We start from the raw sequence: 12,657 nt of genomic DNA, 5'->3' as shown, positions 1-12,657 counted from the left end.
AGCATATATAAGAAGCAACATGTTCCATTGTATGTAGTTGGGACAATGCAGCATGGATGGGACATTTCCAGGCATGCTGGACAGTGATATGGGTCAGATGCAGCATTTATCTACATAAGCCTATCTGCTGGGGTAAATCTGGCAAACCAACATATTGACACTAACATATAAACAAAATTTCTATTATTTCAATAATTAAAACTGTGTATTTCACATTTAGATGGCTGCATAAAATCAGATAGCAGCTACCACCCTCCCCTGGGTTCCATGGCCCCAGGGTTTGCTTGAGCCTTGGGCTTTTCCTGTATTTCCTTAATAGTCTCTAATGTGCCTTTCATTTCTCTTAATTTCTGGCCTTAATTTGTAAGAAATGCCTAAATATGTTTGGGGGTTTTCTTTTCTACTGTGAAGCTGATAATGACAAAGCTTTGCTTCATAGGTAAGCCTTATGGGTGAGTGGGTGTGGTGTGCTGTGTTCATAGAATCATAGAAGATTAGGGTTGGAGGAGACCTCAGGAGGTCATCTAGTCCAACCCCCTGCTCAAAGCAGGACCAACCCCAACTAAATCATCCCAGCCAGGGCTTTGTCAAGCTGGGCCTTAAAAACCTCTACGGATGGAGATTCCACCACCTCCCTAGGTAACCCATTCCAGTGCTTCACCACTCTCTTAGTGAAATAGTTTTTTCCTAATATCCAACCTAGACCTCCCCCACTGCAACTTGAGACCATTACTCCTTGTTCAGTCATCTGCAACCACTGAGAACAGCTGAGCTCCATCCTCTTTGGGACCCCCCTTCAGGTAGTTGAAGGCTGCTATCAAATCCCCCTTCACTCTTCTCTTCTGCAGACTAAATAAGCCCAGTTCCCTCAGCCTCTCCTCATAAGTCATGTGCTCCAGCCCACTAATCATTTTCATTGCTCTCCGCTGGACTCTCTCCAATTTCTCCACATCCTTTCTGTAGTGAGGGGCCCAAAACTGGACGCAATACTCCATGTGTGGCTTCACCAGTGCTGAATAGAGAGGAATAATCACTTCTCTTGATCTGCTGGCAGAGCACCTGCTAATGCAGCCCAATATGCCATTAGCCTTCTTAGCTACAAGGGCACACTGCTGACTCATATCCAGCTTCTCGTCCACTGTAATCCCGAAGTCCTTTTCTGCAGAACTGCCGCTTGGCCAGTTAGTCCCCAGCCTATAGCAGTGCATGGGATTCTTCCGTCCTAAGTGCACTTGTCCTTGTTGAACCTCAGGACCGACCCCTGGGGCACTCTGCTTGATACCAGCTGCCAACTAGACATCGAGCCATTGATCAGTACCTGTTGAGCCCAATGATCTAGCCAGCTTTCTATCCACCTTATACTCCATTCATCCAATCCATACATCTTTAACTTACTGGCAGAATACTGTGGGAGACTGTATCAAAAGCTTTGCTAAAGTCAAGATATATCACATCCACCGCTTTCCCCATATCCACAGAGCCAGTTACCTCATCATAGAAAGCAATCAGGTTGGTCAGGTATGACTTGCCCTTGGTGAATCCATGTTGACTGTTCCTGATCACCTTCCTCTCCAAGTGCTTCAAAATGGATTCCTTGAGGATGTGCTTCATGATTTTTCCAGGGACTGAGGTGAGACTGACTGGCCTGTAGTTCCCCATATTCTCCTTCTTCCCTTTTTTAAAGATATTTGCCTTTTTCCAATCATCTGTGACCTCCCCCCATATTCTCCTTCTTCCCTTTTTTAAAGATATTTGTCTTTTTCCAATCATCTGTGACCTCCCCCGATCACCAGGAGTTTTCAAAGATAACGGCCAATGGCTCTGCAATCACATCAGCCAACTCCCTCAGCACCCTCGGATGTCTTGCATCTGGCTCCATGGACTTGTGTATGTCCAGCTTTTCTAAATAGTCCTTAACCTGTTCCTTTCTGAGGTCCCTCACTGAGGGCTGTTCACCTCCTCCCCATACTGTGCTGCCCAGTGCAGTAGTCTGAGAGCTGACCTTGTCTGTGAAGACCGAGGCAAAAAAAATAATTGAGTACTTCAACTTTTTCCACATCATCTGTCACTAGATTGCCTCCCCCAATCTGTAAATTCCCACTCTTCCCCCGACCTTCTTTTTGTTGCTAACATACCTGTAGAAACCCTTCTTCTTACCCTTCACATCCCTTGCTAGCTGCAACTCCAATTGTGCTTTGGCCTTCCCGATTACACCCCTGCATGCTCGAGCAATATTCTTATACTCCTCCCTAGTCATCTGTCCAAGTTTCCACTTCTTGTAAGCTTCCTTTTTATGTTTAAGCTCACTGAAGATTTCTCTGTTAAGCCAAGCTGGTCACCTGCCATATTTGCTATTCTTTCTGCACATTGGGATGGTTTGTTCCTGCACCCTCAATAAGGCTTCTTTAAAATATAGCCAGCTTTTCTGGACTCCTTTCCCCCTCATATTAGCCTCCCAGGAGATCCTGCCCATCAGTTCCCTGAGGGAGTCAAAGTCTGCTTTTCTGAAGTCCAGCAGAGTACGTATTTCTGCTGATCTCCTTTCTTCCTTTTGTCAGGATCCTGAACTCAACCATCTCATGGTCACTGCTGCCTAGGTTGCCAGCCACTTCCACTTCCCCTTCCAATTCTTCCCTGTTTGTGAACAGCAGGTCAAGAGGAGCATGGCCCCTAGTTGGTTCCTTCAGCACTTGCACCAGGAAGTTGTCCCCAACACTCTCCAAAAACTTCCTAGGTTGTCTGTGCACTGCTGTCTTGCTATCCCAGCAGATGTCCGGGTGATTGAAGTCTCCCATGAGAACCAGGGCCTGTAATCTGGAAACTTCTGTTAGTTGCCCTAAGAAAGCCACATCTACCTCATCCTCCTGGTCTGGTGGTCTATAGCAGACGCCCACCACGACATCACACTTGTTGCTCTCGCCTCTAAACTTAACCCAAAGACACTCAACAGGCTTTTCTCCAGTTTCATACTGGAGCTCTGAGCAATCATACTGCTCCCTTACATACAGTGAAACTCCTCCACCTTTTCTGTCATGTTGTATTGTGTAGAAGGGGGAGAGTTACAGATAAAAAGAAAATATTGATATATACTGTATGTGGAATTTTCAATTTGTGTGTGTATAATATGATCATGGTACATAGATCATGGATCTAATGTACAGCTGTAAATTGCTTATGCATTTGTTCCTGCCTATCTCAGATTATTTTAGGGACTTTTAGAAATGTATTAATTTTCTTCTCTCCGACCCCTGGACAGTTGCACTCACAACTAAGGTCCCTGGCTTTTCAGGTGGAGATATACAAGAAATAGTCCCATTAAAAACTCTCTAAACCATTTCTAAAATAGATCTTCTCTAAAATCTGTTGTTCATAGAGAATACATAAAGCTGTGAGGTGGTATAAATGATTTATCAGCATTTGTTTGTTGTGGGCTGCATAACTTCATACATACAGATTAACTGTTGGTGTGAATGTATTCAACTCTAACAGAGTCAATGGAACTGAGCTCATTTATTCCAGAAGTGAGTATGACCAGGAACTGTAATACAAAGGGCAAACAGAACTGCCCTAGAATCTCATTTTCCTTTAGGTATATCACTATTCTGGCATCACTTTTATCATAAAGGGAATTTTTATGGTTTCTATTATGGTAGTGCTTAAGATCCCCAGTCACGGACCAGGACCACATTGTGGTAGGTACTGTAAAAACACAGAATAAAAAGACAATCCTTGCCCCAAAGAATTTCCAATCTAAGTATAAGAGACAATACATAGGTACAGATAGACAGGGGAATACAAGGAAACAATAAAACAGTGTTGGCATCAGTGCTGCACTAACGTCAAAACACTGGACTTATGAACTCAATCAGAGCCATTTAACAGAATCCAGAGTCAACTCCAATAGTCTGCTCTCCCTACATTTACAGAAGCCCCTCTGACATCCATGGGAAAGAAGCTTCTCACAATCAAGCTCTTATTCAGCACAAAAATCCTCATAATTAGCATTTCTCGCTTTCTTCTTTCTTGTTTTTAATATCGTGAAGAAATTATTTATAAATACTGCTCCTGTTGATTTAAGCATCCCACATCCAAGGGCAGTCCTCTGTGGTGGGAACAGGTTAACCAACAGAACAAAGTAATAAATATTCAAACCAGCTGAAAAATCTGGTTTCAAGCAACTGTAATGTGGTTTTAGGAAGAATTCTTTAAAAATAGCAGCAAAGGAAGTGCAGCAAAACACCATTACAGTTATGAATTTGAAATATTACCTAGTTCTTGGTACGTGGTAAAATCTTAGACTCATTTTTACAGTAATAGATCTATAGGAAAAGAACCTATTCATTACAAAAGATCTATATCCATACATGCTATTCTAGCTTGTTTTTAATCTTTTAAAATACAGAAACATTATTGCAATAATATAGCTACCAATATTGATTTTCTTATAGTAAATTACATATTTGATCAAAATGTTGCACATATAGCCACAGCCACACATGTGCAATAAATCCAAGTTGTTATCACAAAGATATAGGGTATTGAAGTTAAATACGCACAGTGTTTCAAATGTATTTGATTTAACTTAGGTGTAAAATTTGTTGTAAATGGGGTTAGTCTCATGGAGCACACATGGGTCAGTTTCATGAGCTGTTTATAGATTAGATTAACACAACTGGAGATGCCATATAGATGGTGGTGAAATTTTGCTATTGACTTCAGTTGAAACAGGATTGGGGCCATCAAGTTATTTATTTGCCAGTGTAGTGTAGCCCTTCTTGAAAATCTCAACACAAAGCTCTAGGTTTCACTCTGTGCATCTCCATTTGTTACAGGATTATGATTTAAGCCAACTTCAACAGCCGGAGACTATGGATCATGTACTGAACAAGGCACCTGGAGTCAGACGAGTGGATGAGAGACCCATTGGTGCTGAACCCCAGTATCCTATAAGACCAGTAATCCCCCATCCTGGGGACATTGGTGACTTTATTAATGAGGTATGTTCTTTTAGGCTTTCTCTATCACTTCTCAAGGCTTGTTCAGTCATCTAATGCCGCTGATACAAAATGCTTGGAGTAAAATTTACCAACACATTTTCAGTTCTCGCCATGGGCCAAAATTCTGCTCCCATTACTCAGGCAAGTAATCAAACAGAAGTCAATGGATATGATGGAAACTGGGCTTGGTCCTGCAAAGACTTTAAAGCCAAAATGAGCCAAAATGCAACAATGAAGCCCAAGGTTTATTTTCTACTTTCACCCAGAATGCATGTAGCTTTTCATCTTCAAATAACTGTGCCCTAATCCTACTCCCATTTCAGTGCCTAGGACTTTGGCAATTGCCTGAAATGAAAGCAGCATCTGGTTCTGACCAAGAGAGGGTTTTTTACAGATGGAGAAGCTGTGGCAGAGGGGTTACATGATTTATTCACAGCCACTAAAGCTATCAGGAGCTCCTGCCTCCCAGACCCCTATCAGTTTGCATGCCTCCATTGCCATCAAACACTGTTTAGCACCAAAACCTTTTCATAAAAGAGAAATGCTTCTCATAACTGAGCAGAGCACATTAGATTATTGCAACTTTACTGCACTTTTAATTCTTTTTAAATGTTTATCCGATAATTCTTTTAATGAATGATTGTGTGTTTGTGAACCAATCAATGTGTTATTTCCTCTGAGACAAAACACAATTCATTTTATGTCAGAAATATAAATGTGGCAGCAATTTAATTCTATCATATACCAATTTCTGCTGGGGTTTTTTCTTATTCTTCTCATTAAATTCTTTCTCCCCTTCTTTTCACTGATGTTTACGTACCTCTTTGTGCAGACACATTTCCACTATTATTCAGTCCAGTAAATCGAATTCCACCCACTCGTACCTTGACTGCAGTTTCTGGAAATAATTAATAAAGAGGGACTTTTGCTGTAGATTAAGTACTTTCCATTATGTTAGTTTTCCCTTATACTGGACCGGAATTAAATCAGTATCCATATCCCAGGACTTCTAGCCTAGCCCAGCCTGTCCCCAACTTCAGCCATATAAAAGGATCTGTGCAGAGTGAACCAGAGAAGAGACCTTTCTAAAATGTGCCAGAGACTCACCTAGTACAGGTGAAGCACAAAATCTCATCCTAAGTGTTTTGCTGGATCAAGGCCACCACCCCTGTTGAAATCTGTCTGTCTAGGTACTTACAGTCCCCATTATCACAGTCCCTGAAGAGTTCTGTTAAGTTTAACAGTGTGGTATATTGAACAGTGTTAGAATTGCAAGGTATCACTTTATGAATTGTGGGAAAGTGATGTTCCTGGTCCTGCTTGCAGACTAAAGGGGCTCTGTAGTGAAGTGTGTGATATGAGAGAAGCACTCAGTTCTGCAGACAGAAAGCCTAGAGTTAAGTGGGGTGACTTGTGTCTCTCCGTTTTTAGGGAGCAGCCTGCTTTGTCTCTCTCTGGTTTTGGGTTCTTGTGTGTTATCATTCTGAATTCTAAGAAATTAAGCAGGGTCCCATTACAATCTTCCAGGAAGCATATTTATATTTTTATTTAACTTCTCTCTGTGTACACCCTGAACATAACAAACAGCATCTATTACTACAGTTTCTTTGTAATCCCAGGGCTTGAGAGCAGCAGATAATGACCCTACAGCCCCGCCATACGATTCCCTGCTGGTCTTCGACTACGAGGGGAGTGGATCTACTGCAGGCTCCGTCAGCTCCCTCAACTCCTCAAGCTCCGGCGATCAGGATTACGACTACCTTAACGACTGGGGGCCTAGGTTCAAGAAACTGGCGGACATGTATGGGGGAGGCGAGGAAGATTAAACTGACCTCATGTTCTTATTTAAAAAAAAAGGAAGAAAAACATTTTAAAAAAAGACGAAAACAGGAAAAAAAAGAGACAATGAAGAAGCAAGAACTGTACAGAAGTGGCAGCTTTTTTAATTAATATCCCCTGCTGACTGTATTATTTTTAGTGGTGATTTAGGAGGTTTTTCTTTTTTTTTTTCTTTTTTTTTTTTAATGGGTTTGGTTGGGTTTTTTTAGAACATTGAGCTCTCTAGCATGAACACTTGTCTCTGCTGCATTTTTTTTTAATGTCAGCTGGGATATCACTCATTTATCCGCTTTATGACTAAAGAGAGTGAAAGGCACTCTGTCTTAACTTGAATTTCTTAGAACAGAAGCACTGTTTTTAAAATATATATATATATATATTTGAAAGTGCCTTTTGGTACATGTATCAGATTCCCTTCAATCTCAGGAGTGATCAAAACAAACATACAAAAACAAATGTTTCAACCATCTTGAGCAGCACTCTCTATGACCCTAAGCCAGTTCTAGCTGGGAAGGAGTTAACAAAAGGAACTGTGGAGATTGTTTCTTTTTTGCCTTTTTTTTTTTAAGTGGGTGACTTGTTTTGGGGTGGGGGGAAAAAATCTTAACAGCCATCGTTAAGCCTAAGCAGGTGGTGAATTAGTCATATTGTTGTATATAATTCAGTTTTATCAGATGCAAAATATTGACTGGGGTTTCTCCTGTAACCTGGTCACACTTGATGTAGCTGCATAGAACTATAGCATTGATAAGCCTTTGGTTATTGCAACAAAAAATCTTAAACAGACCTTGCATAAACCCTACAGTAAATCATGAGATGACCAAAGGCCATTTGTTTGTTTTTTGCTATCGATGTGTTCTTGGCTCCCCCAACCTTTTGAGTAGTGTAAATAAAAGCTGGGTTACATGTTGCTGTCATGCATCCATCATGATGCTTGTTAGTATGAAAATCAATGCTGTATTTTTATCTTAACCATACACAGGGACGTAGCATAATCAGTAACTCAAGACTAGGGCAGTGTTAATAACAGGGACAGTTTATCAGTACGTTACCATGACATTAGAATAAAGTAGGTCTAGTACAATATTAATGCCTTTGAGCATCAGTAGCCAAAGCTCAACAGCATCATGTAACCCAACTAATGTGTGTCCTTTATATTTGATGGGTCGGCACTTCTATCTATATTAAATGTCTTTTGGAGAAGAAAAGCAACAAGGACCTAGTAAGTATTTTGTGGTAAACATGCTCAAACGTTGCCAATTAAGCAAGAGGTTTTGCAGCATCCAGACACAACGTCAGTATTATAAATGGTAGCATACTACCTAGTTTATATGTAGGGTCAGTTTAACCAATAACAAATAGTTATTAGCTTTTTTTATTATTATTATTATTATTATTACATTTTTCCTTTACTGATTTGGACTAGTGGCTTTATGTCTAATGTTTGTAAAATGATTTAGACTGCATGGATGTGTAATATAAACCACATTTAATGGATTATGAGCCACTTAATTCATGTGCTATGAAATCTTGGATTACCTATGTTTTATATTCTGCAGACAATTTTGCAGTGGGTTCACTAAAAAATTGTAGAAGTGCTTAGATATATTTTCATTTAAATCCAAGAATGTGCACAGTATCAGAAGGTGATTATCCAGGGGATGATCTGCTTTTTTGATATGTAGATTGAATGTTGAGAGTTAAACGGGGGGGGAGAAGCGGGAGAGAAAGTGTGTGTGTGATAATGAATAGACATTGTTTAAGAGGGAATACTGGGCTGCAGGATTGTGTCTATAGATTTTTAAAATGCTCCTAGTGCATTTTATATTTCATTGTATCATATTTTCTATAAAATGCAATTTCTGTAAATGAATGAGCATTTGAAATGTGTCTTGTCTGAAATGGAATGTGGTAAAAGTATGCTTGAGAGGACTCAATCTCTATCTTTTATATTATTAATTACCATGTATGCCGGGGGGGCGGGGAAGGTGGTTTGGTTGGCTTATCCTTTCACTATCCAGGAAGAAAACAAAACAAAAAGCGTACATACAAGTTTCTTGAGGAGAGAAAATTGTGGCAGGTAATACCTCAGGAAACAATGAGGAGTCCAGTGGTAACACATCACTGTTGTTCAAAAGGTACTGGTTGTCAGCAGATGCCTCATCTGGGATGAAGTGCAGTGCATGACAATTTCAGTATCTGATGCCTTTCAAAAATATTTACTCCATAATTGGGAACTCAGCCTTCTTCATCTTGCCACTTGCAGAGTATGAAAACCTTAGTTCACTAGCACCAAATACCTCACCCCTCCAGCCCAATGTAACACACTAGCAAACTTTTCTATACAGCATCTGGCAAATCAAGTAGTTTGTACCTGCTCTGATACATGGGGAAATAACAGCACTTGTACAGCAGCCCATTTTGAATTGCAGTCTCCTTGCAGAGATTGGGCCTATGGTCTTTATCCATGTACTGTCTTGATCCTCTTTCTTTCCAGAAAAGTGTTAGACTTGAATAGATTATAACCAGGATGGAGGATGCATCTGCATGGAAACTGCCCAATTGCAACAAAATTAATGAATAAAAAACATGCACTTAGTGTTTCTCAATGATTAGTACATGTCAGTTGTTTGAAACCATTATTGTAACCTCCTTTTCATCAGAGGAGGAAATAAAAAAAGGGGTGGAGGGAGTTATCCAGTTTATAGACATGAGATGCAAGCAGTGCCCAGTTCTCTCTAGCTAGCATGTTTCTTTCCCTCTATGCAGACAGTCAGTCCCTGGAAAGCTTAAGTCTAAGGGCTAGTCCACACTTACCGTCCGGGTCGACGCGGTGAGTTCGACTTCTCGGAGTTCGAACTATCGCGTCTGATCTAGACGCGATAGTTCGAACTCCGGAAGCGCCGCGGTCGACTCCGGTACTCCACCACTGCAAACGGCGGTGGCGGAGTCGACCTTGGAGCCGCGGAGTTCGACCCCGCCGCGTCTGGACGGGTGAGTAGTTCGAATTAGGGTACTTCGAATTCAGCTACGCTATTCACGTAGCTGAATTTGCGTACCCTAATTCGAACCCCCTTTTTAGTGTGGACCAGGCCTAAGTGAATAGCCAACCAGGAGTCAAACCTGAGGGTCCCCAGTTCTAAGTTATGCTATGCAAACCACTTGGTACCAGTTGGCTAATGCAAATAGTCTAAAAATCTGTTCTGGAAGGGTTGGTGTTGCCTCTTGTGTCTTTGGTGGTGGTGGTGGATTTTCCAAAATAAAAACAGTATGGTAGTGGTATATGTAAAACTGCTGAACTATGATAACAAGAAGCTGAGGTTAGGAAGAATGTACAATGTAACTATGTACAAGTTAATTTGATTATCCCAATGAGTGGACTTACAATAGAGACGATCAAGATATTTATCCACCAACAGTTAAAAGGACATTGCTAGAGTTAAGCGTGTAACACCTTTTAGTGTTTACCAATCCAAAGACTAACAGAAATCTTTCAGTGGTTTAAAATAAAGTAACCTGTTTCCATCGGAAATTTTAAAAATAAACAAACATTTCCCTACAGCATTTGCCCCTCCAAATATTACAGCCCATGTTAGTGCATATGAGCCCATTCATGAAACAAATTAATCTGTTGTCTTCTGACCAAATTCTACTCACACTTTCCCCATAAGACCCCAATGACGTCCATGAGGGTAACTGTGGAAAGAATCTGACCCATTGTCCAAGCTGCGGGACATGCAGAAGGTAAGCAAGCAGCATAAATAGCAAAAATAAATTCACTTTTTACAGTTCTTCACCTTTTATTATGTTAGTTGAGGTTTGTAAGATAGGCAAGGAAATTTGCTTATATTTAAGCTCACAGTGTCCCTTTAAAAAGAAGTTTGTCTCAAAGAGGCCTGACTGGAAATTTTTTGACAAACTTTGTCTTTTGCCAAAAAATTCTGATTTGTCAAAACCAATACTGTTCACGATACAGGTTTGGGTTCAACAGATCTTCTGATGTGAAAAGTTTTGGGGGCAAAAAGTCCAAATTTTTTAACTGGAAAATTTCAATTTTTTGAGTCAAAAACAACTTTTTGTTTCAAAATCTTTGTTAAACTATTTTTTTTAAAAAGAGGAAAATGTCCAAATAAAATATTCCTATTGACTTCAAACACCCCCATCCCCCACCCTCCAAAAAATGTCAGAGTTTTGGTTCGTGCAACTGTGAGTTTTGACTTTTCATTCTGATTCAGGACAAGAAAAAAATTTGGATATGTGAACATTTCCCAGGGATGGGAAAAAACATTTCCCACCCAGCCTAGTACCAAACCATTCCTCTAAACTTTATGATGATGGTCAATGATGGGACATACTATTTTTGTTTAGAGGCAGGATGTTAGAAGCACAGGTTACCAGCTATCAAGACGCACTTGTAAGTTGTTGGTTTTTTTAACAGCTAATGTATTGGGGACAAGAAAGTTTATTCTCTGAATAATCTGCATAATAGTAGTAGACATACCAAGCTAATTAATGAAAGACGTGGAGTCCAGACATACGAGCATGGGCTCCTTCATCCTCCACTTCCCATGTGACATGGGAGATGATTGAAAGAGCGCTGGCTTCAGGAAGAATGGAGCATTACCCCCTCCTGATATCCTCATTCTGTGATTTCCATTTTCCCCACTCTTACAACTGCCAATAAACTGTAGCACCTCTCACCTCTGTCTAGGGGAAGAGGCCAGCAAGGGGCATGCTGAATGCAATGTAGAAGCTGCCCTACCTCCCAGAGACCAAGGTTACATATAGTCTCTGAGCCAGAGATCATCAATATCTGAGGTCACTCCCCGACCTGGGACTGCCTCATGGCCAGTGACATAGCATTAGTAAGCATAACTGTCAGTATCCAATGTATTTACTATGTAGCTTGTAAATATTAAGCATCAGTCAAGGAAATAATTTGCAACAAAGCAAAACAAGAGACGCCCTCAATGGGAGATTACGGGAAACTGACAGTAAATGGGTAACCTTTGGTGCTATTAATTGTCCTTATGTACTACTCATAGTTCTGTTTCTGTTTTTTGGACCAGGAGAGCTACCTTTGATTGTTTTAAGGCAATGGGGTGAAATTCACTCATGTGCAGAGGCCAGCACAAGGTCAATGTACCCCTTAAGGCCTGATTCAGTGGTGCGCAGATCTGAATTCACCCCGTAGGGTTTCAGTGGGAATTAATTAATCCATAGTTCCCTCACGCAGGGGTGAATCTCACCCATGCATAATTGCTATAGTCTGTGAAAGGTCTGTAGAACACACATGCAGCAGTGGCAACTTTGATTGGCCTAAAAAAAAATATTGAAGACAACTTATCTTGAAGCTATGGGACCTTTATTTGTAACGTCTTTTGGAACTCTTCAGTGTAAATGTAAAAGTGTTGGGGGGAACAATGTATGTGTTAAAAGCATATGTTTAAAAACAGCTACGAGCCAATGTAGTTTTCTCCCAAGCAAAAATCCTCTCAGTTTCACAGGGAAAGAAACAGGTATCTCAAGTACACACAAAACCCACCTACAATTGCTCACTGCAATGTGTACATAATGTCGTTATTTGCTCAAAGCTACAAATGAAGTGGGGGAAGAAACAAAAAAAACATGTATCATTGAAGCGCTTTTTTTTTCTTTTCTTTTTGCATGTTTCCTTTTAAAATGGACAAACTGTGTAGCAGCCCGCATGATTGTGGTTGTTTTCAAGAAGACTTCTAGTGTTCTGATGTATTCACGCCGAAATGCAAAAGCAAGTGCATCAGTTAAACAAGTTCAAAAACCCTTTTTTGTAACCGTCAAC

General features: G+C 40.5%; 1 protein-coding gene across 4 annotated transcripts in view; it reads left to right on the top strand.

Annotated features, from left to right (window-relative positions):
- The window catches only part of CDH4 (cadherin 4), a 627,456-nt gene extending 617,840 nt beyond the window's left edge, over nt 1-9,616 (top strand). For all 4 annotated transcript variants that reach the window (XM_044986659.1, XM_044986658.1, XM_044986660.1 and 1 more), the window contains 2 exons: nt 4,833-4,997; nt 6,617-9,616. In XM_044986659.1, coding sequence (XP_044842594.1) covers nt 4,833-4,997; nt 6,617-6,823 — 372 coding nt within the window. In that variant the 3' untranslated portion in view covers nt 6,824-9,616. The remainder of the gene's footprint in view (nt 1-4,832; nt 4,998-6,616) is intronic.
- The last annotated feature ends 3,041 nt before the right edge of the window (nt 9,617-12,657 follow it).

Source organism: Mauremys mutica, chromosome 13 (genome assembly GCF_020497125.1).
Source record: "Mauremys mutica isolate MM-2020 ecotype Southern chromosome 13, ASM2049712v1, whole genome shotgun sequence".
In the NCBI taxonomy this organism is placed as follows: Eukaryota; Metazoa; Chordata; order Testudines; family Geoemydidae; genus Mauremys; species Mauremys mutica.
Note: the sequence above shows the minus strand (reverse complement) of the source record. Positions and strands in the feature narration are given on the sequence as shown.